General features: G+C 39.1%; 2 protein-coding genes across 6 annotated transcripts; one reads left to right on the top strand and one right to left on the bottom strand.

The window, feature by feature from the left end:
• The first annotated feature begins 716 nt into the window (after positions 1-716).
• Positions 717-6,363, top strand: ccdc28b (coiled-coil domain containing 28B). Of its 2 annotated transcripts, XM_016670063.1 has the most exons (7): positions 717-979; positions 1,810-1,852; positions 2,417-2,723; positions 2,818-2,987; positions 3,181-3,335; positions 5,921-5,943; positions 6,074-6,363. In XM_016670063.1, exons 3-7 carry the CDS (start codon positions 2,488-2,490, stop codon positions 6,126-6,128), a joined length of 639 nt encoding a protein of 212 aa, XP_016525549.1. In that variant the 5' UTR covers positions 717-979; positions 1,810-1,852; positions 2,417-2,487; the 3' UTR covers positions 6,129-6,363. The 2 variants fall into 2 exon arrangements, with proteins under 2 accessions (XP_016525549.1, XP_007549229.1); XM_007549167.2 differs by lacking the exon at positions 1,810-1,852 and having other exon boundaries at positions 718-979.
• Positions 6,364-7,387: 1,024 nt separating this feature from the next.
• Positions 7,388-23,345, bottom strand: togaram1 (TOG array regulator of axonemal microtubules 1). Of its 4 annotated transcripts, none has more exons than XM_007549171.2 (23): positions 23,047-23,344; positions 20,243-21,407; positions 18,587-18,647; positions 16,947-17,075; positions 16,514-16,777; positions 16,162-16,418; positions 15,861-16,084; positions 15,364-15,467; positions 15,124-15,288; positions 14,351-14,425; positions 13,624-13,778; positions 13,358-13,529; positions 12,623-12,859; positions 12,248-12,371; positions 12,033-12,138; positions 11,209-11,444; positions 10,963-11,121; positions 10,713-10,839; positions 10,521-10,636; positions 10,077-10,260; positions 9,746-9,965; positions 9,580-9,666; positions 7,388-9,169 (listed from the first exon to the last, which is right to left on the bottom strand). In XM_007549171.2, the coding sequence occupies exons 2-23, from the start codon at positions 21,263-21,265 to the stop codon at positions 8,916-8,918; spliced, it is 4,479 nt and encodes a 1,492-aa protein (XP_007549233.1). In that variant the 5' UTR covers positions 21,266-21,407; positions 23,047-23,344; the 3' UTR covers positions 7,388-8,915. The 4 variants fall into 4 exon arrangements, with proteins under 4 accessions (XP_007549233.1, XP_007549234.1, XP_007549232.1 ...); XM_007549172.2 differs by having other exon boundaries at positions 15,364-15,464; positions 23,042-23,344; XM_007549170.2 differs by having other exon boundaries at positions 23,042-23,344.
• Between the last annotated feature and the right edge of the window lie 273 nt (positions 23,346-23,618).

The following is a 23,618-nucleotide window of genomic DNA, read 5'->3' on the forward strand; positions in this document are numbered from 1 at the left end:
GTATGTTTACTATTTTTTTCCTGGAAGATGAATCTGTCCCAGCCTCAAGTATTTTGCATGCTCTAGCTGCAGGTTTTCTTCCAGAACTGCCCCATGTTTACCTCCATCCATCATTCTATCAGCTCTGACTAGCTCTGTTAGCTCTGCTGAAGAAAAACAGTCCAACATCGTGATACTGCAACCACAATGACTCATTTTGGAGATTGTCTGTACAAGGAGAATATTCTATAAGCTGTAGATTTTTGTATATAGGACAAGAAGCTCCGTTTGGTTTAATTTGACCAGAGTGCCCATAGTGTTCTAGATTCGAAAATGCCTGAAGCCTATACTGACATTAAGCCAAACAGAGTGACTGTTTCTCAAGTAGCTGAATTTTAAAGGTGATTGGTTGTCGTGGATTTCATCTTTTTTTTTTTCTCAGCAAAAGTGGGTTAACATACCGTGTGGAATTGTACAGTTTTCAAATCTTATTGACATTTTTATTTTTGCTTCATTTGTATAAAATGTGTCTTCACTTTACATTTTTACTTCTTTGTTTCAGTCATTACATAAAATCCCAGTAGAATGTGACGTTTCCGGTTGAAACGTCACAAAATGTGCAAAACGTTTAAGCGTAAGATCATTTTTCCAAAGTACTGTGAGTCAGTGGAGTTTTGGGAACAGGTTACAGAAAGAACAGCGCCCTCTTGAGTCACCTCATGAGACGGTCGCAGGATTTCGTGCCACACCGGGGCGTGCTGGCCCTTTAAGACGGATATAGACAACAGCTCCCCGGCTTACAGCGTCGATGTTGTCGCGCGTTACATCTCATCAGTAATTTCACACTTCACAGCTGCTGGACAGATAATTTACCTCCATCGTGATTTCAAGAGGTTAATGTTAATTAGTACAAAGTGTGCGTTGACGGTTTCGGTCACAGGAGGAAGAGAAATGCGACACCGAGCCCAGCCGGCAGGCTCTGTGGTGCGTACTTGATTCGGTAAGTCTTATTTGTGTCAGTCTGTGGATCATAAACCTGTTTACGCGTCTTCTGCCGCACAGAACCTACCAGAATACAACTATATTTGCTGTTCACACATTGTTTGTCATTTATTATTCTTATAGTACAGATGTAGCGCATAAAAATGAGGATTTCAGCGCACAAAGTTACCTTTGTTTATTACTAGTGGCCATCTTTGGACCGCACTTGGAGGCGACCTGATACTATCATCCACTGCGATTAGATGCAGGGCGCGTAGTAAGGTCACAATTCCAGTAATGTAGTCCTGTTTACCATGAAAAAAAGCACGCTGTCTTGAACATTAATTAAATTAATCTCAGGCTTTAAGAAATAAATATTAGAAGTTACAACTCTAATTTGAAGCCGGCCAAAGACATAAACGAGCAAAGCAGCTGTGTAGACGAAGCTGAAACCAGCAGGGGGCCCACGAGAGCCTAAGTCTAACATGAGCATTACTTTTTCTTAAAGTAATGTCCTCTGTTGATAACTTTTAGCCTCTTGTCAGCCAATGTTAATATCCCAGCTCCAAAAGCCATAACAAAATTCATATAAAACATAACAAATATGTTTATAATACTGGTTTTCTTGGAGTTCTGACATGGTGACTCAGATGTTTTTCCTGTGGAGAAAACATAAAACAAATAAGATGTTGTAGTCTTGAATCACATCTTTAATTAAACATCAAAGCATATTTTTAAGAAGCAGAGAGAAAACGTGTTGTGGTTTATTAATGAGAATAATGGGAGTTCCTAATTTTTGATTGGAAAAAAGTACTAATAAAAATGTAACTGTTTTTTTTTTGTTGGTAGTGGACCTGCTGAGCTACAATCAGAGCCAGTCAGGGAAAAATTGGTAAATTTCTGCTTTTAACACTTTTAATCAAGATTAATTTAGAGCTGTGGCGAGCTTTGGTAACCTCACAATCCATGTAACGCAACACAAAAACTTAGCTTGTCTCTTCAGATGGAGTTTAACCTGTTTATCTAAAAAACACAAAGTGCTCTTATGCATCATCCAGATCCTATTAAGGTTTATCTCTGTAGATCATGTTACAGGCTCTTTAAAGTATCCAGTTCTGCAAACAGATGGTTGCATTAAGAAATGACTACTGCTGCAGTTTAGCTTTTAGAGATTTTGACTTATTTTTTGCCATATATTATGAAAGCATAAACATTCTTGGAGGATTATTTTCTTTGTAAGTAAATTAAAAAAATGCATCAACAGAGCCTGTTACCTAACTGTGATTTGAGATTTGCTGGGATGCTTTACTGTTGGATAATTAAATCATCCCCTAATGTGCAGAGGTAGATTCTTCTTCTGCAGTAGTGATTTTGGCACAGTCCAAGTCCTTCCTAGAAGGAAGGGAAGGGGGAAGGAGGACTGCTGCTCTTCAGCTTCCTACGTTTGTTGTTTCAGGACATCCTGCACACCAGCTGGGCTGTGTGTGTGTTACCTGCACTGGAAGCAACAAACATAAATGAGCTGTCATGGAAGACAAGCGTAAGAAACGCAGCCCAAAGGTGTCCCTCCCTCAGCCTCCTCCGCCACCCATCAATCCCCGCAAGCTCTCTGTCCTTCCTGCCAGCAAAAGTGCCACCTTCTCCCTCGGCCTGCCGCAGCCCCCCTCCCCCAAGAACAGGAGCAAGTTTAAGAGATCCATAGGAGCGCAGGGACAGCCAAAAGAGGCGTTCACGCCTGTGGTAGCCCCGCCAAAGACAACACGGTTTGCACCTTATTACTTAACCAGTTACACCCAACTTTGGAATCTGAGAAAATTACATGTTTCTTTTTTTTCTTTTTCTTTTTTTGTCCATTAGACCACACAGGGAGAAACCCAAGGCTCCGCAGCCAGCAGGGCCCAGTAAAGTGGTCCAGTCTCCCCCCCTGCAGCACTCCTTCCTTACAGATGTCTCGGATGTGAGAGAGATGGAAGGAGGCCTCCTGAACCTCCTCAATGACTTCCACTCAGGCAAATTACAGGCGTTCGGTAAGATAACCTCCATGTGGGAGCCCATTAGGGGAATATTCTGTTACAGGCTTAAAAATAACAGCTTTGTCACCTGAATCAGGCTGTAATCAAGAAGAAGCTGTGCAGGCTACTTAAATAATCTGCCGTCATGGAAATACTTCTGACTTTGCTACAAATAAGAGGTCAAGCCGAGTCTCTGTCTGACTTCTAGGAAAAGTTTGCTCCTTTGAGCAGCTGGAACATGTGCGGGAGATGCAGGAGAAGCTGGCGCGGCTGCACTTCAACCTCGACAGCCACGTGGAGGAGCTTTCCGAGGATCAGAGGAAGGGTGCTTCCGATCTCAACCTGGAGCACCTGCTGTGCAACGTAAGCATGAGTCAGATCAGCAGAGTTCAGTTTCAAACCGAGACGTGTGGTTTAGAAATCCGATTGAGCAAAGCTTGAATCGGAAACACAAGGAGAACCGAGTTAGTCCAGTCAATTCTGATATTTTTCTCCCTTACAAATCAAACTCAAGAAAGATAATCCATGACTTTTGCTTAAATCTGAACCCAGTCTCACACCAGCCCTGTGGAGTCTATTTTAGTAGAACTCTAGTCTATTTATCTAGAAAGTTCGCTTCGTTTGGGGAGATGTGAATGTGCAGTTGAACTCTGATCCAAACTAATAAAAAGCAGTCAGTGCTCAGTCTAAAAACCTGGGTCTCTGTTCAATTAATGTGAACTCTGGTGCGGTTCAAATGGTTATGAGGATGCAAACAAATTGTTACAATTTTATTTGAACAACACAAAGTAAAGCATAATTGTGAAATGCATTGAAAAAGTTTTTTTTAGAAAACATCAGTGAGCAAATGGCACCCTGAAGACCAAAGAACAGCAGAGCGGTCAGGAGAAGTGTAAGGCACTTACACTTCTCCTGTGTAAGATTTGACCAAATCTAAACAGATTTGGTCAAATTTGTTTAGATTTGACCAAAGCTGAGCTTTTTTTTTTTACCCACATGCAAAACGGTTCTCTCCATGCAAATAACAATGGAAACAGCCCAAAGGTTTTCCTCCCTCAGCTTCATCCATCACCTGTAAACACACGAAAGCTCTCCATCCAGCCTGCCAGAAAAAGTGCCACCTTTTCCCTCTGTCTCCCGTATACAATTTTTGTATTTTATATTTGCCATTTCATTTACCTCCAACTTCATAATAAGGTATATTCTGTGCCTATTTATCATAAAATACCCACAAAAAACTTAAGTTTTATTATTTTTTACAACTATACATCAACTGGTTTGTTGCTTAAGTTGTATAAATGCATAAAATAAGTAGCATCTGAAACGGCTGCTTAGTGGTCAATACAGAACATAAATGTGTGGAATGATTTGCATATTTTAATGGCGGTCATGAGGAGGTTTTGATGGAAGCCCTCACAATTTCAGAAGCTTTTACTTCTGAATTTGGCAGCATAAGCACTCAAAGCAAAGCGCATTCTTCCAAAAGCAGCTGGGAACCTGATTATCTCTAATGTTCAGATACAATAATCAGACAGCTATGTCTCAACACTTTTTGGAATGGGGAAGAGATAGACTGACTTGTTTGTCTTCCTCATCACCAATGGCAGAGATATAAAACCAGTTTGTTTTTTCTTTTTTATCCGATTCTAAAAAAAAATCCAAAATGGTTTTACAACCTCCCTGTGAGCAGTCGGATTCTGTTGTTGGGCTCTTCAGGCTGTTTTGACATGTAATACCACACTGCAATTAAGTTACTTTTTTCTAAATGTTTTTTTTTTCCCTGTCCAAACTTTACTTTAACTGTAAAGAATTGAAATTAGGAATTTCAGTTGGTAAGAATTGCATTGAAATGATAATACAATTACTAAATTAAGATATTAAGTTCAAAAATACTTTATCCCAAAGGGAAGTTAAATGTTGTCATAACTTATCCAAGTATCAAGAGTTGTTTTGGATAGTGATGCAGTGGGTAGGAATAATCAGATTTGAAACGACTTTTGAGGCCTCTGACTTTGAGAAATATAATAATCCATTAGCTGAAGCTTCAACAATAATCAGGTCATTTGGTTCTATTCAGAATTGCACTGGAGATGTATAAAATTGGTTTTCATTTTGGATATTGTCTTGCGTCAATATCCAACTCTGCGTCAAATCTTCTCTTGATGCTGTGTGGTGACGTTGCAGGAAAAGGACTCGACATGCTACAGACTTTGAACAGCTACAGTACTGCAGCCTGAGTCAGTATGACCGAATTGCGAGGAAATCTTGGCCCAGTCGTGGTGAAATCCTCCCGATCTTTGGGCAGTGTCTCTTTTATAAGGCTCTGCTCAACACATATTCCCTAAAATAAACGAATCACCACATGTATATATTTCATGTCCATGTCTTCTTTTGGGTCCTGGTGCCAGATTGTCTGCTTTATATATATTTTTTTTTCACGCTTAATGTCTTTTGACCCTTGACCTGACTGCATTCCCAAATTCTCCAGAAAATTCTCCTGTGTGGTCAGACACTACCATATCCAAAATGTACCCTCTTGGAGATATTGTAAATTTTATTTTATTTTTTTCTGCTGAATATTTTTTTTTTAAGCTATACACAATACATTTTAGATGACAGCAGAAGGCTGTCAAGTGGCTTTTCCATTTTGTAGAAGAAATTTACTTCTACGCAGCTTATTGTATGACAAATTGCCTTGCCTTAGAGGAGCATTTTTGGCTGGAGCTGATGGGCTGTTGAGTGGATTTGTGTAGATGAAGGAAGATGATCATATGCTTTTGTGAACGCTGATCAGGTAACAGGAGTTCAGTGGAAACATTGCCTTACAAAGCGCAGGCTGTTATGTAATCTGATCAGATTCAGAAAGGACGGCCCTGAACTACAATATAATCTATTTTTAGCGGTTTTGATTTTTCAATACTCATCTATTTACTGCTTTGTTTCCACAGCTGGAGGAGCTCAGCACCTCAATGTATCCTTTTCCTTACTGAAAGCTTGTATGTTAATGGCATCACCAGTGCCCCCTACATTGGAAAGTATATTTTAATTATGTTTCCACTTCAAAGTGACTCTGTGTGAATCCTTAATGCGTCTTTGCTCAGACAAAAGCTCCACTTGGCCGAGAATCAGGACCTGCCCAAGACATCTGGTCCCTGACAGAGCCAGGTGCCCAGAATGTTGACGATGCGCTGATCTTTTCTGAACATCACAAAAAGATAAAAATATTGAAAAGAGCAGGTTACCATGGCATTAAACCAGTTGCCTTAGAAACGGGAGCAGGAAGGTCCAAAGGAGAGGGAGGAGGCCATTTTTCCACTCAGTGGAGCTGAGAGGACATTCCAATGACTGGATGCAGCAGAGCATTAAATTAGAGCGCAACCAAAAAAAAAAATCAAACGCCTCATTCATAGCACAGAAACATGACCGCAAACTAGTCTGAACTGGAATGTTGAAAAAAATAAAATAAAAAATGCATTTAGGTTTTGAACATTTTCTTGGCAAAAGTGGGTTTGACTAAAAGGAAAAAAAAACAAAAACTACATTTTCTGTGACAAAAGAAGCACATTCCATGAGCTGTGAATTTACACCGGCACTTGTATGCCATTCAGTGCATGTTGCTTCGTTTCAGACGGCAAGTGCATCTGTACCAGTGTTTAACTGGAAAACATATTTGACCCTTTAAACAGCAGCATGGTGTTTGCAGCAGAGGTTTTAAGGTAGCTTTGCTGTCGGTATCAATGTCTCCCACAGTTTTATATCTTTGCTGGAAAACTGATGCGATTTAAGCTAAACTTTGGAGATCTACTGCACACAATGTTGTTTTTTATATATATTGCTAAGGTAATGTTTCAAAATGTAAAATTTGCCATTTTCATTATGAGTCAGAAACTTCAGTTCTTGCTACAAAAACTATAAAAATCTTTGTTTCATACAAGAAAACCTCTGTGTATAGTATGTACTCTCTGTACAGTGCTATTTCAAAGTGGCAGCTACTTTAATTGTGCAAAATGTATTGAACACTGCAGGTGCATGTCAGTTAATTATAGCATAATTGTTACAGTTTTAAAATCAACTGTAACAGTTGAATTGAAAAGGTGAAGCTATTTTTTTTTAGATCTATTACATTGTAATAATTTGAGGATTTCAAACAATTAAAACAATATTTTGAATCAATAAATGTTGGCCCACTGAAAAGTATGCTGATGTAGTCTATGCACTCAGAGCTCTTATGAGTTGCTTTCACCTGTGGCTCTAATGTGTTTTCTTCATCATAAATTGGTTGAGTTTGTTGGCCAATCAAGCACAGTGATACCAAACTTATTAAACAAGGTATCGGCACTGTTAACCGTGTTGGTCAGTGCCAACTTCTGAAAAATGAAACCATGTCTGTAAAGCTTGTTGAGTTGTTTCTGTTGCTTGTGCAGTTTTCTACCAGTTTTTTTCCTTCCGCTTAGCTATCCATTAGTATGGTTTCATGCAGCCAACTTTAGCAATGATATATATTTTTTTGTGGACAAAGAGGCATCCTTATTGTTCTTGTGAAGGATGATAACTATGGTGGACAGATGTCAAGTGAATGTTCTTCCCTATGATTATGTATCCCTTACCTTATATTTTAAATATTTCCTTATGTATATGAGTTTTCTTTTAATTGAATCTTTTTTTTTTCAGGTGTCTCTTTATATTTTCTTTAATTGAAAGCTTGGACATGTTTTAATTTATTGCAACCCCTCTCTTACAAACTTATTTCAGGGCTGTGGGTCTCCAGTTGTCTTTTCCAACATAACTTTTAAGTTACTCAGATTCTTCAATTAAGATGTTTGTCATTTTGCATTTAGGGGTCATAATTAAAATGTACAAGATGAAAATGTATACTGTAAAAAAAACAAAAAAAAAAAACAACTATGGAACTCTCCAGCAACATCATCCAGAATAAAGATGATTTAACTTTAAAATTAGTGTGTTTCCTGGTTATATTTAAGTTCATCATACCTGACTAACTGGAATTCAAAATGGCACTTATTTCTGAACTGAAACCAGAATGTTTTTTGACCTTTTTCTAAAAATTATGTAATCCCTGAAAGAAAAAGTGAAGTTTAGTATTAGGGAAATAAACCGTTTATTCATATATCTCTTTTCATTAGTTCACAAATCAGTTAAATATAAATCACCATTTGAGTTAAAAGGCTACTTGAAGACTGGCACGATACAGAGACGGAAACAGAGCCGACTTCTTGCTGTTTCTCAGGCAATCACAGGTGTAAAAACAACTTTTTCCAACCTTTTAGGTTTCTGTGTACATCCATCCCCCCCACAGAGATTATACAAGGTTGATTCTGTTTAAAAGTCTTGGTCATGCAAACAAAGAAAACGGAGTACAAACTCAACACATCATTAATGATTTTCAGACCATTATACATTAGATAAATTATAACCATCAATTTACACTATACTTAAACATTAAGCTAATACTGTGCAAATACACAACTGAGCTGTACAAAAGTATTTCATACCATTTTTTTAATCTCCTGTCACAAATCTTCAAATCTGCATGACATTTCAAAAAAATATCACATCACCTTTGATAAAACATCAAAAATGTACACCTTTGGGCTCCCTGTCTTCTTTGTGCATTTCGGTTTTACATTCTGTAATAGTGTCTCCGATTTGTCAACAGTGCGTAATGGAGGAAACTTTGATGATCAGCTACTTTTCAAAGTGCAGAGAGAGCAGGTTGAGAAGGAATAAGACCTGATATCAGTATGTTAACATTCCTGTACCGACGTAAACATCACTGATAAAACAATTGGAACAACCTAAGATGTTAGTTTTTCTCATATTGATATAAAAGTGCAGGCACTGTAAGAAACGTAGAACATTTCTTTTGTTTCAAGTAAGATCAGTCTTAATGTTCTTTTTCAACATTTGGATCTTGCTTTTCCTTTATTTTAAGGTCCTCAGAAGCTCGTTTAAACCTTTCTGGACATTAGTAGGCTGGGAGGCAGCGCACTCGTTCAGGCTCGACCCCATTTGGGTGTGAAGGGCTTGGCACAGCTTGGCCGTTGCGGTCCGAACGCTGCCACTCCTGCCGTGGATGCTGCCGCTGTGGGTGGAGGTACCCAGAAGGTGCCACAGTAAGGGCAAGACTTTCTGCTCCACCACCTGAGGCTTGCGAGGATAAAGCTCCTTAACAAGACCTGGAATCAGAAAATATGTTGACAATGAGTGAGACGTTGCATCAATTAGCCTGTTTATAATACCGGTGCAACTCTAAAACAGCATTCTTTTTTTTAAATTCTGATATGTTAAGTTCACAATCATTGGATAGACTGGTGACTCAACAGCCGTCCAGCAGACTGTGACCGACACCCTCCACATGAAGGCTGAGCCACTAAACTTCACTGCTAAATGACAAAAGAGTGGAAAGTTCAGAGGAAGGACAAATGGTAGAACAGCTACCATGAGAGGAAAGTCAAGTAAAGCCCATTCACGTTAGGGGGAAAAAAAGCCTTCATCGTCAAAAGTAACAGAAATATATACTTAAAATATATCATTCTGTCTGTAATTTGTTGAGAGGTACATGTAATATGCATTATGTCAAACATACCTGCAACCTTTTCGATGAGATCCACCTTAGCTTTGCCACTTAAAAACTGGGCCTTGGTGCAGAAAGGTTGAAGAAGAAGAGTATTATCTGTGCAAGTAAAAGAAAAAACACTATAACAGAGTGCCACTTAATCAGAATGTACGCTGCAAATGTTTAAAAGAATTACCAAGATTCAAAATAAGTGCATTCAGAGCTCCGATAGCAGCAGAATAGATGGCGTGATTCTTGGAGTTGAGGTGATTGTCCACAATAGCTGGCACCAGGATGTTAACCACTTGGGACAAGCTGTCCTTCAGCAAATGGGTTATTTTCTGCAGAGACTCCAGGGCGTAAAGGTTAACCTTGCTGTTGGACTCCTGCAGTCTGGCTTTAAAGGCATCAAACACCTAAAATACAACAAAGCAAAAGGCAACAGTGAAACACTTACTAAACATTCACAATGGCTTTAATTGCAATAATCATTTTTACGGAGTGAAGAAATCATTTATTGCACCAACCGGAAATATACTATTGACGACCATGTTGGGGTTGTGTTCGCAGTCAGCCACTAGCTGATCAATGCCTTTGATCCGCTCTCTGAAGTCCTTTGAACCCAGCAAACCTGAGATCTGCTTGATGTATTCGTTTTTGTCGGCGATACTCTGTGTTTGATGTTTACAGCCGTAATGGCTGTTCGACTCCCTGCAGTTAGAAAATACAAAACTTAATTAAACACTGTTGGTAGTAAAATTTGTTCCGATGCATCTTCTGATGTTTGATATCCAGTACCTAGTAAAACTATTCACACCACTCGGATTACGCACGTAGCAACACAGACAAATGAAAGCGATAAGTCATAAGTTAGCACAGTTGTCAATAGCCACAAAGAAGACAAAGCAAACCAATGTGCTCTATACATACGAGACCAAAAGAGCAACTTTTGCTAAGCCTTGCATTCTCACCTGTTGGTCTGATTGAGTTGCTCTCCATTGAGAGATGAAGCCCTGACTGTCCCGCTGCCTGGGAGCGAACGTCTTCCTCTGGCTGACTGAGAGTCTTGGGGCATCTCACCAAGACCCTAAAGACACAGCAATCACAACGTTAGATGACATCTACCAAAGATTAGAATGTCAGTAAGTAAATAAAATGCATACCTTCGTCCTGAGAGTCAAGACGGTGTCTCTGACAGTTTGCAGGTCTTTGGTGGGAATATATTTTTCCAGGTTCTTGTCAAAGCCAGGGTGAGATGACAGAAATAGCAGCATTCGACGACCAAAGTACCTGTGGGCAAAAAAACACAATAATCATACCATTTAAGATCTTGGGTGTGACAAACGCCGAAGTTACACTTGCGCATGTTAATTTAAAATGTGACACGACGAAACATTACAACTTTGTACATACCTGGCCTCCTGGGAGGAGTCTTGTGCAAGTTTGGTGATGGCAGGTAAAATTCTTTCAGTAAGATCTTTACCTCCAGACAGGAGGCGGGCAGCTCCAACCTTCTCTAACAGATTAGCCAGATGCTGAGCAGTGCACTTCCTCACCACTGGGTTAAGGTGGCTGTCAGAAAGAGAGAAAAACGAAATCAGCAATCGAAGGTGTATAGATTTTATGTGAAATGAATTTTTACCCTGTTTTCATTCCAACCTTATTCCTCCAGTAAGCAAAGCACCAATGCCGCGGGTCGGAGTGCAGTGCTGCACCATGCGGTCCAGCGCTCCGTCGACGTCCTGCCTGATGAAAGTGTTACTCTCCCCGGCCTTCTGCAGCAGCGCTTTAACTGTCCCCTCAAGCTCTTGGTCCATTAGTCTCTGCAGGTGTGAGTACAGGTCGCCAAGGGTACACACTGCCACCCTGGAGACCCCTGAGCGCAGGTTCTTCACCTGATTGGTGAAAACAGGAAGTAGTTTATTATAATCTCTGTCACTATACATGTTCAAGATTTGTTAAATTGTCAGAGCAGTTTGTTTTTTATCACCAACAGATGGCAGAAAAGCAGCAGCTAATGGTAATTTGTCAGGGATTGCTGCAAAAGTAATACATTCGTAGTCTGTAGCACTTTGAAAATAATGAAACAACCACCAAGCAATACCGTCACTCACAACATCACCAAATTGTGAATAAAGATGAGGAAAAGAAACAGGACTTTATTTGATTTTTTTCTGTGAGCATTGGACATTTCCATTATAAGAGTTAAATTTTAGAGATGCAAAATGTTGGCTTTGTCAGTATCTGAATTAGCATATTAATGTAGCAGCTTGCAAAACTAACCACACCCAAGTTTCCATGAAATACAACAAAGGTTGTAGTTTTAATTCGACAAAGTATGAAAAGGCGCGAGAGGTTTGAATACTTTTCCCAAGCATTGTAATCTGCTGTGTGACTGGTTCAGGTAAAACATCCCTCAGTGGTTCTCAAATCCAGATCTCGGCTGTCAAATATTAATTTGTCAAACGGTTGAGCGTTGTTACCTCTTGGATGAGACACAGACAAACTTCATGAAGTCTGCTTTGAAGTGTGTCTGCATGGTTGTAAGCAAGAGAGCGCAGGAACATCAGACCCTCAATTTTCTTCTCCCTGAAAAATATTAAGGAATTGCAGTTTGACTTTTTGGACATTCTTCGTGATTTGACAAAGTAATAATACCTCAGATTAATAAATGCTGACAATGAAAGTTTTCTCTCACCAGTCCTCTGAATTCAGGAGGTTGAAACTCTGAGTCAGCACCAGGTCGGGCTTTGAAAAGGGACAGAGCTCCGAAGGAGCGGACAGATTTTTCTTGTGTCTTAAAGTGGCGTGGCACAACTCATCTAAAACGGTGCAAAGAAAAAACAAAACAGTCAGATTTTTAACTCATTTTGCAATTCCATAATCCTGGGGGGGGAAAAATAGTTATTTTGGGGATGTTAAACATCTAATTATCAACTTTATTTATTAAAGTACTACTTTATTTATAAAGAAAGCTTCTAGGTGATGTTACATAGGAATTGGCATCACAACAGTTGAAAGTAAAGTAAAACAACTTCAATCTGGTGTTTGTTTGGTTTGTTGATTCACTGACCTGAACTGTGGGACAGCGACGGTCGGGTTCTGCTCAGGCTAGGTGCCCTTCTAAGGCGGGACACATTTTTTGAGTTGGGAGGTAATGTAGGGGGGCTGGGATGGTGGGGTGTGATTGAGCTTTTTACTGGACTTTGAGATTCTGGTGGACTGGCAGGACTGGTGGCACTGATGGAAGATTCATCAGAGAGAAGATCTGACTTGGTGGATATCAGCGTGTTGCCGTTAAAACGCCAATCTACAGAAGATTAATAAAAAGAAAAAAATATCAGAATCACAGAACACAGAAGGAAAAAGAAAATTGTAAACTACTATAATTATTCAAACCCCTTGGACTTTTTATTTTATTTTGCCACCTTTCAACAAACCTTCATGTATTTTATTGGGATTTTTGTAGATCAAAACCTATTTAACGATTAAAATGGTCCAATGAAAATCCAGAACTAAACCCAAATAAAATCTGAAGCGGAGACTTGAGAAGACTTTGTTCTCCATCATATCTTGATGATAAAAATTTCAATATTCCCCGTCTAGATGCCCCCAGCTAATGGAGAAATATCCCAAACTGGGCTGAGGATAGTAACTGTAACAGCAGCGAAAGATGGCTGAACAGAAATGCCTGCCACACTTTGCAGATCCTTATTTGTTAATAATTGTGAAAACGTTGGGGATTTGAAGTAGGATTATGTGAACATTCCTAATCGGTATGAATACTTTAGAAGGCACTGTATCTTACCATTGATGATTAATTCTTCACTTCCTTCTGTGGGTGAATCAGACAACATTTGTCGGACGCGATGGCGAATCTTGTCTCTTGTTTCGTCCCCTCTACCTGACAGATCCTCAAATTGCTCCAGATTCTGCGCTCTTGTCTTGTCCCGGCCCCTCCTGACAATTCTCATAATTTCCTACACATTTTGCGGGAAGAAAGCACACGCGTCATAAATCATCAGGGAATGATTGATGCACTACGAATCAACGCCAAAAAAGAGTACGACTAACTTTGGGCTCTTCGGGATGTGAGCTGTCATCGCCATCTAGTTGACGGCTGTAGATGCCTGCTAAAGGATCAGTGGGAGGCTTGGCAGCCAAATCCCCCTGCTCAAGTAACAGCGCGGCTCCTGGACGGTTGGAGGATACTGTAGTGCCACACATGCCTTAAAAGCATGAGGGAAAGCCATTAGTATTGCTCAACAAAACACTAAGATAACACATTTACAGCTGAAAGGGTGGATATATTTTCAAAATAAATAAAATATCATTTTTGCTTGATGTAAAGGAAGCATAATGTGTTTATGTTATATGTTTTTGCATAAAAATTACTTTTTCTCAAAAAAAAAAGAGAGAAAAAGATATGACCAAAACTGAAACTAAGACTGTCGTCTTACAAAAATGGCTATAGATATGAAAATCCTGAATCAAACAGTAAGAGGACAAAATCTTGTTTTAAAGCCTGAATGGTATAAAGTATCTGCAAGTTGTTACAATTGACTGAACCTTGAAGATTTTCCATGCATTTCAATGGGGAAAGTTTTACAAGAGGTTCTACATTTTAAAAAGAATTAAAGTTATAATTAGCAGAAGCACACCCTACAACTCTTCAATGTTTTAGTGGTTGAATGGCTGAAATGGCACAGATTATTCAAAGTAGTAATATGACTAATAAAGAGAAAAACACAATTCAGCCAATAAAATGTAATTGTATTGTTACACTAAATTAAATACTGACCTTTCCCTATCACTCCTTCAGGTACAGAAATGTCTGCACCAGGTGAATTCCTACAGCTGTTGGTGCTCTGGGACCCTATAAATCACAAGAAATAGTTTCACATTAAAATAATATATAAAGCTTAGGTGGAGGCGCAGTTGAAACCAGAAGTTTACATACATTGAATAAAAAGACAAGACACTCAATAAAATATTTCTCTTGATGCCATCTATTTTAGGAAGTGTCCCAGTTCCTCCTGCAGTAAGACTATCCCACAGCATGATGCTGCAACACCCCATATGTTACAGTGAGGATGGTACAAGCGTCCCGGTTTTTCCTCCAATTGTTAGGATGGTCATTATGGCCAAACAGTTCCAACTTAGTTTCATCAGACCACAGGATATGTCGCCATCTTCAAGCATCGGTAAATTGTTTCTAAAGATGAACCAGACTTGTGTATCTCCACAAATCTCTTTTCCGATAACTTGGCTGATTTCTTTTTGACTTTATCACCGAGTCAAACAAAAAAAAGCAGTGACTCCAATTAACTGAAATGTATCAGTAAACCTATCAGAAATCTCCAAAGCCATGACATCATCACCTGGGCTTTCCCTCATTCTGAACGTAAACTGTCTTTCATTACTGTGTCATTTAGTAGATACTCTGTATTCTAAGTAATCTAGAAAAAGAGAAGACATTTGCTCTGTAAATGTCTTTTTCTTCACTTTATGTAAACTTAGGGTTTCGACTGTATATCCAGGAAAAAAATAAAAATTTTATCACTGCTAGCTGACCTTTGACAATCTTCAAAGCTCTGATGGGTTTGCGGACCACTGCTCTGACCAGCGGAGGAGACAGTGCCACTTTCTCTTCCTCGTTTTTCATTGTTCCGTTGCAATAATTAACTTTTTGTCCAACAACACCCACCTCAAATGACAGGTCATTTCTCCGGCACATTCCTTGCAAAGACGTGAACCAAAGTCAGACAAAAAGACAGAGGCAAAAAAGACTAAACATAAAACAGTTTTCCATACCTTGAAGGCTGCTGAAATCCATGGACACAGACGACCGTAGTTTTGCAGAAGGCACTCTTACAATCCGTTGTTTCATTACAGAAGGGGCAGAGCTTCTGGGACTGCTGACAAATATGACAAGTGAGCACTTATGCAGGGAAACTGCATTGTGACATTTTCTTTTACTAAATTAGTAAATACCAAGAACCTTCTCAATATTCCAGCATATGCAGGTGTAAAAGTATCAGCTTTCCAAAAACTTGGTAAATCACAGTTAAAACAGTATTTACTAAGTGTGGCAATTAGTTTTTTGCACAGGCCAGGGTTTGTTCTTTGGTTCAATAAATGAAACAGCATTGGATAAGTTATGTTTGCGTTATTTTAACTGTGTTTGATGATCTAAAACCTCTAAATATGACAAAAAAAATTAAAAAGAAGAAATATTTATGGAAACAAATACTCTTTACAGGTGTCTAACAAGCTTTATTTAAAAAAAAAATAAATTGGAGATCCCTGACCTTGTTTTAATGTTGCTGAAGTTGGAGTTGGCAGCTGAACTCAGACTTGAGAGTCCACTCTCGCTGGCTGAGCTGGTAAGCACCGGAGATGTTTGTAATGGTGAATCCAGCCTCAGGTCGACCTGCACGGCTGAGTCGGGGCTGTCAGGATCTGGACTGCTGAGGGTCACTTTGGCCCTCTTCTTGGCAGCGCTGTTTCGCAAGGAGCGCAGAGAGTTCAGCATCTGTAAGTGGCAAACAAAATTAGCAAACCATCAAAACTAGTCAACACAAGGGTTCACATGAATACACATTTTCTGACCTCCTGCATGTCCAGAGGCTCTTCTTCCTGAGGAACTTGCCAGGGGCTGATGCTGTCAAAGTCCAGGTTAAGTTTACTGTCTGGCTGCTGGTTGGCTGGAGTGTTTGATCTCTGGTTGTCATGAGAATGGGCTTGCACCGGTGAGATGGTGAAGGTTGCCCTGGTGTTGCTCAGAGCTCGCCTGAACGATGAGGTGGAAGAGGAACTCACGAGGGAGGCTCGAAGAGGCCTAGGAGACTGCACACTGAAGAGGTCTCCTACGACAGCAAGGGCAAAAATCAAGTTAACCTAAAAACAGACAAAGGCTACAACAGTTTCCATTTCACACACTAAAGCTATTTTAGTAAATTACCCTTTGCTGTGTCTTCTTTCTCTCTCCGAGGGCTTGTTCCTTGCTGCTGAGGGCTGGTCTCTCGTTTGTTGGGCCAGGTGTTGGACATGGAGAGGGAAGAGTCTGCATGATGGCGGGACAGTGTTGGAGTTAGCACGCCCCCTGTGCATGTAGCCAGAGGGTAGGAAGGCAGAAGAAAGGAGCCGGGTGCGGAAGCATTGGAGGGAAGAGAGAAAGTTCGCTCGACACTGGGATTCCTCGAGAGCACACGTCCTTTGGGTGCCACTATGAGATATTACATAAAAAAAAAAAAATCAAACCAATTAATACTTGTGAACCGCTCGACAATCAGCATGGTGTGGATTGTTGTCAGCAACTCAATCGTGTAAATTTATGCAAACATGTATTTTCACTTAACTATTGCTGGGAGACACCCTAGAAAATAACTGCTTACCAACATCTGGGTCAGAGATGTTTGTGTTTTTAAAGATATCTGTGTCCAAGTTGAGGCTCCCACTTCTTCTGAGACCTGCAGGGGTTTCCCTCCTTCTGGGAGACAGGGGCTTTTGTGGCTCAGCAGAACCTGTTGAAGGTATATTGCACTTATTTTCAGTAAATAACCTCTAACATTTAATAAATCAACTGGTATAAAAAGTGATCAGCGGAAACAGGTGTAATATAAAGTCTGAATCCCATTTTTCCATCCCTGTCCCTTGGCACTTAAAGCAGTTGTAAAATATCTCACAAAAACGGGAGCCTTCTTTTAGAGGTTTATAGATAAGTGGGTTTCATTGTTGAAAATAAGCAAACATTTGTCGCCCAATATACCCATAAATGTCAAGTTGACTTTCCCCTTAATTAGGGTTGCTAGACTGCTTTTTAGTCTCATTGAGGACTAACAAAAATATGAACCAAGTGTAACTTTGGAACTAATATCTACTTCTAATATTCTTCAAAAATATTTGCATTTTTGGAATTGCATAGGCAATGTATTAACATTTAAAGACTATACAGCATGGTATTAACTTGCATAAAATCAGCCAAATTTGAAGTATACTGATCATTTGTGCAAGCATACGTAAATGAAAAAATTTCACACACTTATTACCTTTACTTCTCGCTAACATAATACTTAAAAATACTTGCAAAACTAGATATTAGATTGTTTTTGTATAGACAATGTATTTTAAAGAAATATAAGTAGTGCAAACTACTTTTTTGGCTCGTTGGAAGAAATGAAACTACGTTAAACAGCACACAGCCATGCATTAAATAACTTAAATTATTTCTAAATGAAAGATGCATCTTTATGCTTATTAACAATAATGAAAAGTGACAACATTGAAATATTGAAACACATCAAACTAAACATTACAGTACTTATTGTCCCATTAAAATATATAAACTTTTCTGATTGTATTTCATACTGTGATGCTGGTTTTCATTTAGATAAATTTAAGGCTTTCTGATTTATTTTTTGAAAACTACTGTCATATTTACAACTGAGTAATAAATAGCTTTTCAATGTAATTTATTGCCAAAGAAAGTTAAGTATAAGTATTTTTAAAATTCTTAAATTCAGGACTGTCCAACAGTACCGGGTATTTGCAATGACATCACAAAAAGTGTCCACTGGCCATCGAGTGACATTTTAGGGTCTAAAATTATGATCACTTAATTTACAACATTTCATGACATTTTAGGACCAAGCAGAAACTCTGTTTCTGCTGCTACCCCTTCATTTTTAAGTGTGCCCCTGAAAATCTAAGAGCCACACAGCCATCTGAAATAGTAAAATGAGAATTTAGCCCAGAGTCTCTTTTTGTATAGACAAGTATAACTAGTGCAAACCATAGCAAATACAACTTTTTGCCGACATGCCCAGACATCTCACTGGGCATGTCTGGAGCCCAGTGAGAATCTTATCTACCAAGAAGCTTGGCACACTCATCCTAAAGATTTCGATGACATATGGATCGGTTACTCCTTCCCAGTAAAACCTTCTCTATGAGCAAAGCTGCAGCTGACCATGATGACCAGTCTTGGTGCAACTCATAGAAAATGAAAAGGAGGAGAAAAAGTATTGGCACTTACTGAAACTTGGTATGTAGGTCTCTGCCTTCTTGGAAAGCGAGCTGGAGTCCCCCTTTGAAAACTATGGATGTGCAGAAATGTCATTATTTTAACAGCAGCAACAATACCAGATCGAGTTCAAGTAATTAGCTTAAAGGTTCCTCAAACAACAAAGGCCTTGGTGTAAATATATTCTCTAGACCGAATATATGTGTAGTTCAGGTAAGAGATGATATAATCTGTACAATTCATTTCTCTTGTCACTGAAAAGCATTGTTCATGTACATAAGGTATGAAAAATAACCACAAATAACAGACTCTATAACATTTTTATGAATTTGTACTTAACTCCACTATGTCTAAGTTATTTTCACTAACTACGATCTGAAAAACACTCACAGCAGAGCACTTGGCTGTGTGACTGGAAAGAACTGCAGAAAATTAAACAAGCCATGTTTTACAAGCGTGACCCTGTGATATTACCAATTATGTTTCACGGTCTTGTCGATGAGTATGCCGTGTGTTACAGGTGTTGCTTGGAAACCCGCGCCAGTGTAAACACAAGCTTTTTCCAAATGAGTCTAAGCTGGAACATTGCTGTCAAAACTAAATATGGCATACCACAGCAAACACACATTTTTAGATGAGCTACAGTGGGAAATCAAGTTCTTTTGTTAGTTCCTGTAATATGATTACCTGCTTTAATAAAAAAAAAAAAAAATGAGGAGGAATGAGGAGGCTTACTCTAAAAACAGTTTCTGCTCACCTTTAGAGAAACAGCGTCATGGTGCAACAAAATGAGTCATCTATTTCCACCTGATGTAGTTTCAGGGATTCTGCAAAGCTACAACTGTTTATTTCTATTTATCCCAAATATTTGCATTTCTATTGTTTTCGACAAATAAATAGCTTTACGGACATGGAGGCAATATTATGACTCATCCCCAAAGAGGATCAACAAAATAAGATTCAGCCCTCCCTCACTGCTGCTGCGCTCCATCCATACTGCACCATGACAAATAGCTGCTATATTTAGGAAAATTTTACCCTCAAACTGTCTCTGAGGAAAGTGCAACCACTAACACTTTATTGTTGCTTGTTTGGCTTATTTGGATGTGAACATCAGGAAAAGAATCTGAAAACAATATTTTTACAAAGCTAAATGCAGGGAATCACATTTCAGCAAATCAACATTATATTTTCTCCAAAACAAAAGGCACACGAGAAAAACAACAACACAGGTTTCCTAACATCTCTGCTTAAACATCAAATTTTATTTATTAACATGCAAACTAGGAGTGAAACGGTGTCCAGTTTCAAAATCACAGCAATTTTCTATCATACTGTCACTATAGTTAAAGGTACTTCTAATGAAAAGAAAAGATAAAATTGCCATAGAGGAAAAAGAACAGACAGACTATCGGAGCAGATAGCCCTACCAACTAAAAAGCTACTATGCAAAAAAAAAAAAAAAAAAACTGATGAAATTACTACCAAATATAGTTTGTTTATTCTTTTGCTTATTTATATCTGTGTCAAAGTTACAAGTAAATGTTACAGGTGATTTCATTACAACTGCAAATATCGTTTTGCTTTATTGTTTTGCCAAAAACAGCAGTTAGCTGGGTTGCCATAGCTGAACATATAAAACACTGAGAAAGGAATGGCAGCGCTCACCTGTTCAAGGCTCTTCCCGTTAGGTGTGGTGCTTTGCTGCAGCTCGTTATCGGTCAACGTCTCCCAGGGCAGCTTGTTCTTCCCTTTGCCTGCGCTCACAATCCTCCTCTGAAACATTGGATCGTCAGTGAGGGAGCCTAAGCTGCCATAGCCGGACAGTAGATCACTGTCGTGCTCTGTCCTGTAGCTTCTGGCGCTGCTTGTCCGGCCCCCGTTTATCACCCAGTCCAGATCGGCCCCAGAAGCGTGCTGTCCAGTGGACCACTGTCCGGGTTTGGGCACCACCAGGCCATACTCCACAATCCCTTCTGAGGTCAGCTTTGGAAGGATGCGCCTCGCTCGTCTTGCGTGCACAGCTGCCATCAGACCTTCTGCGTCCTCATTAAGCTCAACCATGTCCAAAGCTTTCATTAATGGCTGCTTCTTTCCTGTGTCAAGGTAATGGTCAAAAACAGCGAATAACTCCAAAGCAGCGTGACGGACCTTCTTTTTGTTGTCCGCCAGATATGGTGCCACCTCGAAGCATAACTTGGGGATATTGAAATCTTTCCTAGGATGAGTGAGCATAGCTGCCATGACGATGTTCAGGACGTCTTCCCGGACCCTGGAGTTCTTGTGTTTCAAGTTGCCGATAATAAGATCCAACACTTGTTGCGGTGGAGTAGTTTTCATCAGCTGCTGAAACACATTATGGTATTCATTTCTGGTGACAGCACGAGTGTCACCGAGGGCCTTCAGGGCAACGAAAACTATATGTTTCAAAAATCTGTCAACGCCAGTCTCCAGCTTCTGTATCAGCAGGTTTAAAACCTGTAAGGTTCCATGTAGCACCTTAAAATTACTGTCATCTAGAAGTCGGGGAAGAAAATTGATGAACTCCTCAACACTCCCAGGTGGGACTGATTTAATGTCCACTTCTGAGAGGATACATTTAAGCTTTTCCACCCCGTTTGTGCGATTCTGGTAATTCTTTGAGTCCAGAAGCTGGTCATGTATCTCCTGGGAGATTAATCCAGGTATCATTATTGGCGGATTTATGGATTGTCAAATTTGAGAATCCAAAATGGAAAACAGATTCCAGCGAGGACAATAACGTTCCTCCACTTTACTCTGTGGTTTCATCTTGAGCAGCTGATGATGGAGAACTGAGGTCCTGTTGGTCGGTCTATAAATGCAACACACAGGATTAAGAAAATTAAGAAAAGAAATTAACCACAAAGGTTGAAAAGAGGCAAACCAACACAGTGGAAAACACCACAACAAAATCCTGACACTTATCTTGATGATTCAAACAGGCAAGAACATTATCAAAAGGTAGAGAAGGGCAATATTTTAAATTTCAATCATCACTGCAGTTGCATTGAATTGCTTGGATGCAATCATTGGTTGGATATTATATTTCAGGTACCGTGTTTTCAAACTCTGCATGCCAATAATATCTGGCTAGTTTGAGGAACTCTAACTGCCCTTGTTGTCCACATCAGATGTGTAATTTCTTTCTGTTTAATTATAATTTTTTCTTTAATAGTACTTTCATATTTGACAAGCAAACAAAAAAATGTTTTGATTGTAGAAAAAAAAAGTTTAATGTGCACTTATTATTTTAGATCTCCAGTGAGTGGTGGCTTGATTCATCTTGAAAATGTATTTCGAGTAAAAAAAAAAGAAAAGAACAAAGACACACAGAGTCATAGCAATGCCTGCCAACATGAAGGCTTCATTTACTAAAACGCTTACGGAAAAGTTATTTTTAAACATTAAATGTTTGCTTTAAGAGTCGGAGGAAAAAGTCTTTCAAACATTGATGGACAAATATGTGCATATTATTGGAGTAACAAAGGGATGAAACTCTTTAATTAGTGTGTTTGCTTCTGTTATGTTACCATATTGTCAATTAAACAGGGAAATAAATATAGAACAACCAGTTTCTTAATCCCGCCTAAAACAAATTATCATAACATGTAAGATAAAAATTTATCTTAGGTACATTTAATGTCATTCATCAATTACCAATTTAGTATAAATTATTTTTACATTAATTATTACTTTTTATTGTATGCATTCTTTAATAAGATTGCATTATTTATCAACAACAAACAACAAAAAAAGACAAAAAAGGTGACATTTTTATTGAAAGAATCTTTAACACTAAGTTGGGATTTCTTTTAAAGAGTCTGTGCTCTCTTCTTTTTTAAAACATTTCTTCTTAAATCAAGCTGTTTTAAGAAACCTTTTGCTTGACTTGGTAAGTATACGTGACCATTTATGAAAAGAAAAATCTGATGTTTTCTTTATTGCTATTGTTATTTTCCTCACGAGTTCTCAAAATCCTTTGTGTAACTTAGACGTTTTCTAAATAATTGTCATGTTTTAGGACACATTTGTGTCTGTTGTCGTTTTTAGCACCACGGGAACAATATAGGCTTTAACACAAGGAAGCAGGCTTTAACCAAAAACCCACAATATTGCCCCGTTAAGGCATGAAGGATCCTGCTAAATTTTAAAAAATGAACACAACCACTTGTGGCTCTGGGTAGCTACGGAGCGCAGTGGTTGAAACACTGTTTGCTGCAAATGTATCTAATTACACATAGCCAGTTTAACATTATGTACTTACAAATGCCTCTAGTGGAGGACTTACCCCCTTTATGCTAAGTAATACATTTTTTATTACATGTTACCGTTACCCGGGGTCATCAGTTAGCACCGAAGCAAAGCGTAGCTAACATGCCACTCCGCTTAATTTGACCGTGTTAGGTGCGGAATATCTGGGCGAGCAAAGTTAGAAAGAAAACAGACCTTACATTTCTGCTGGCCCTCCTCCTCTTGCGTTAACCCAACGCAAAACTATCTACTGCTCCGACGTCCAGCCTCTTCGTGTCATGCTGCAGCAGCGACAGTTCTGTTAGTAAATGTGGAAATTTCCTCCGTTGGCTGAAGAGTTGAATGTTTGGAAGCTATGAAGGTATCCAGCCTTAGGGGAGCCCACACACACACACAATCACACATACACACACCGAGGCAGCAAAATGGCGAATGCATGTCGCAAACTGAGTGCTTCCATGGTGACGCGAGTTGGAGTCCTGGCTCCTCCAGGCGGAAGCATCATCATCATCATCGTCATCACCATAACAGAGCTACAGAAGGATGAAGATCAAAAGGAGCACAGTTAGGCAATGGAAACGAAACACGAGAGAGAGAGAGAAAAAGTTCTTATTTAAAAAATAAAAGAAAAATTCTGATTTAGTTAAAGTTGAAGCCTCAAATCTCTACATTTTAATTATGAGTTAATTAACCAATTAACTCATAATTAGGTCTACCAGTTAATTTAATGATAAACATTTAATTGCACGATATCTGCCACTCTGGTTTGTTT

The sequence above is a fragment of the Poecilia formosa genome, unplaced genomic scaffold (assembly GCF_000485575.1).
Source record: "Poecilia formosa unplaced genomic scaffold, Poecilia_formosa-5.1.2 Scaffold30, whole genome shotgun sequence".
In the NCBI taxonomy this organism is placed as follows: Eukaryota; Metazoa; Chordata; class Actinopteri; order Cyprinodontiformes; family Poeciliidae; genus Poecilia; species Poecilia formosa.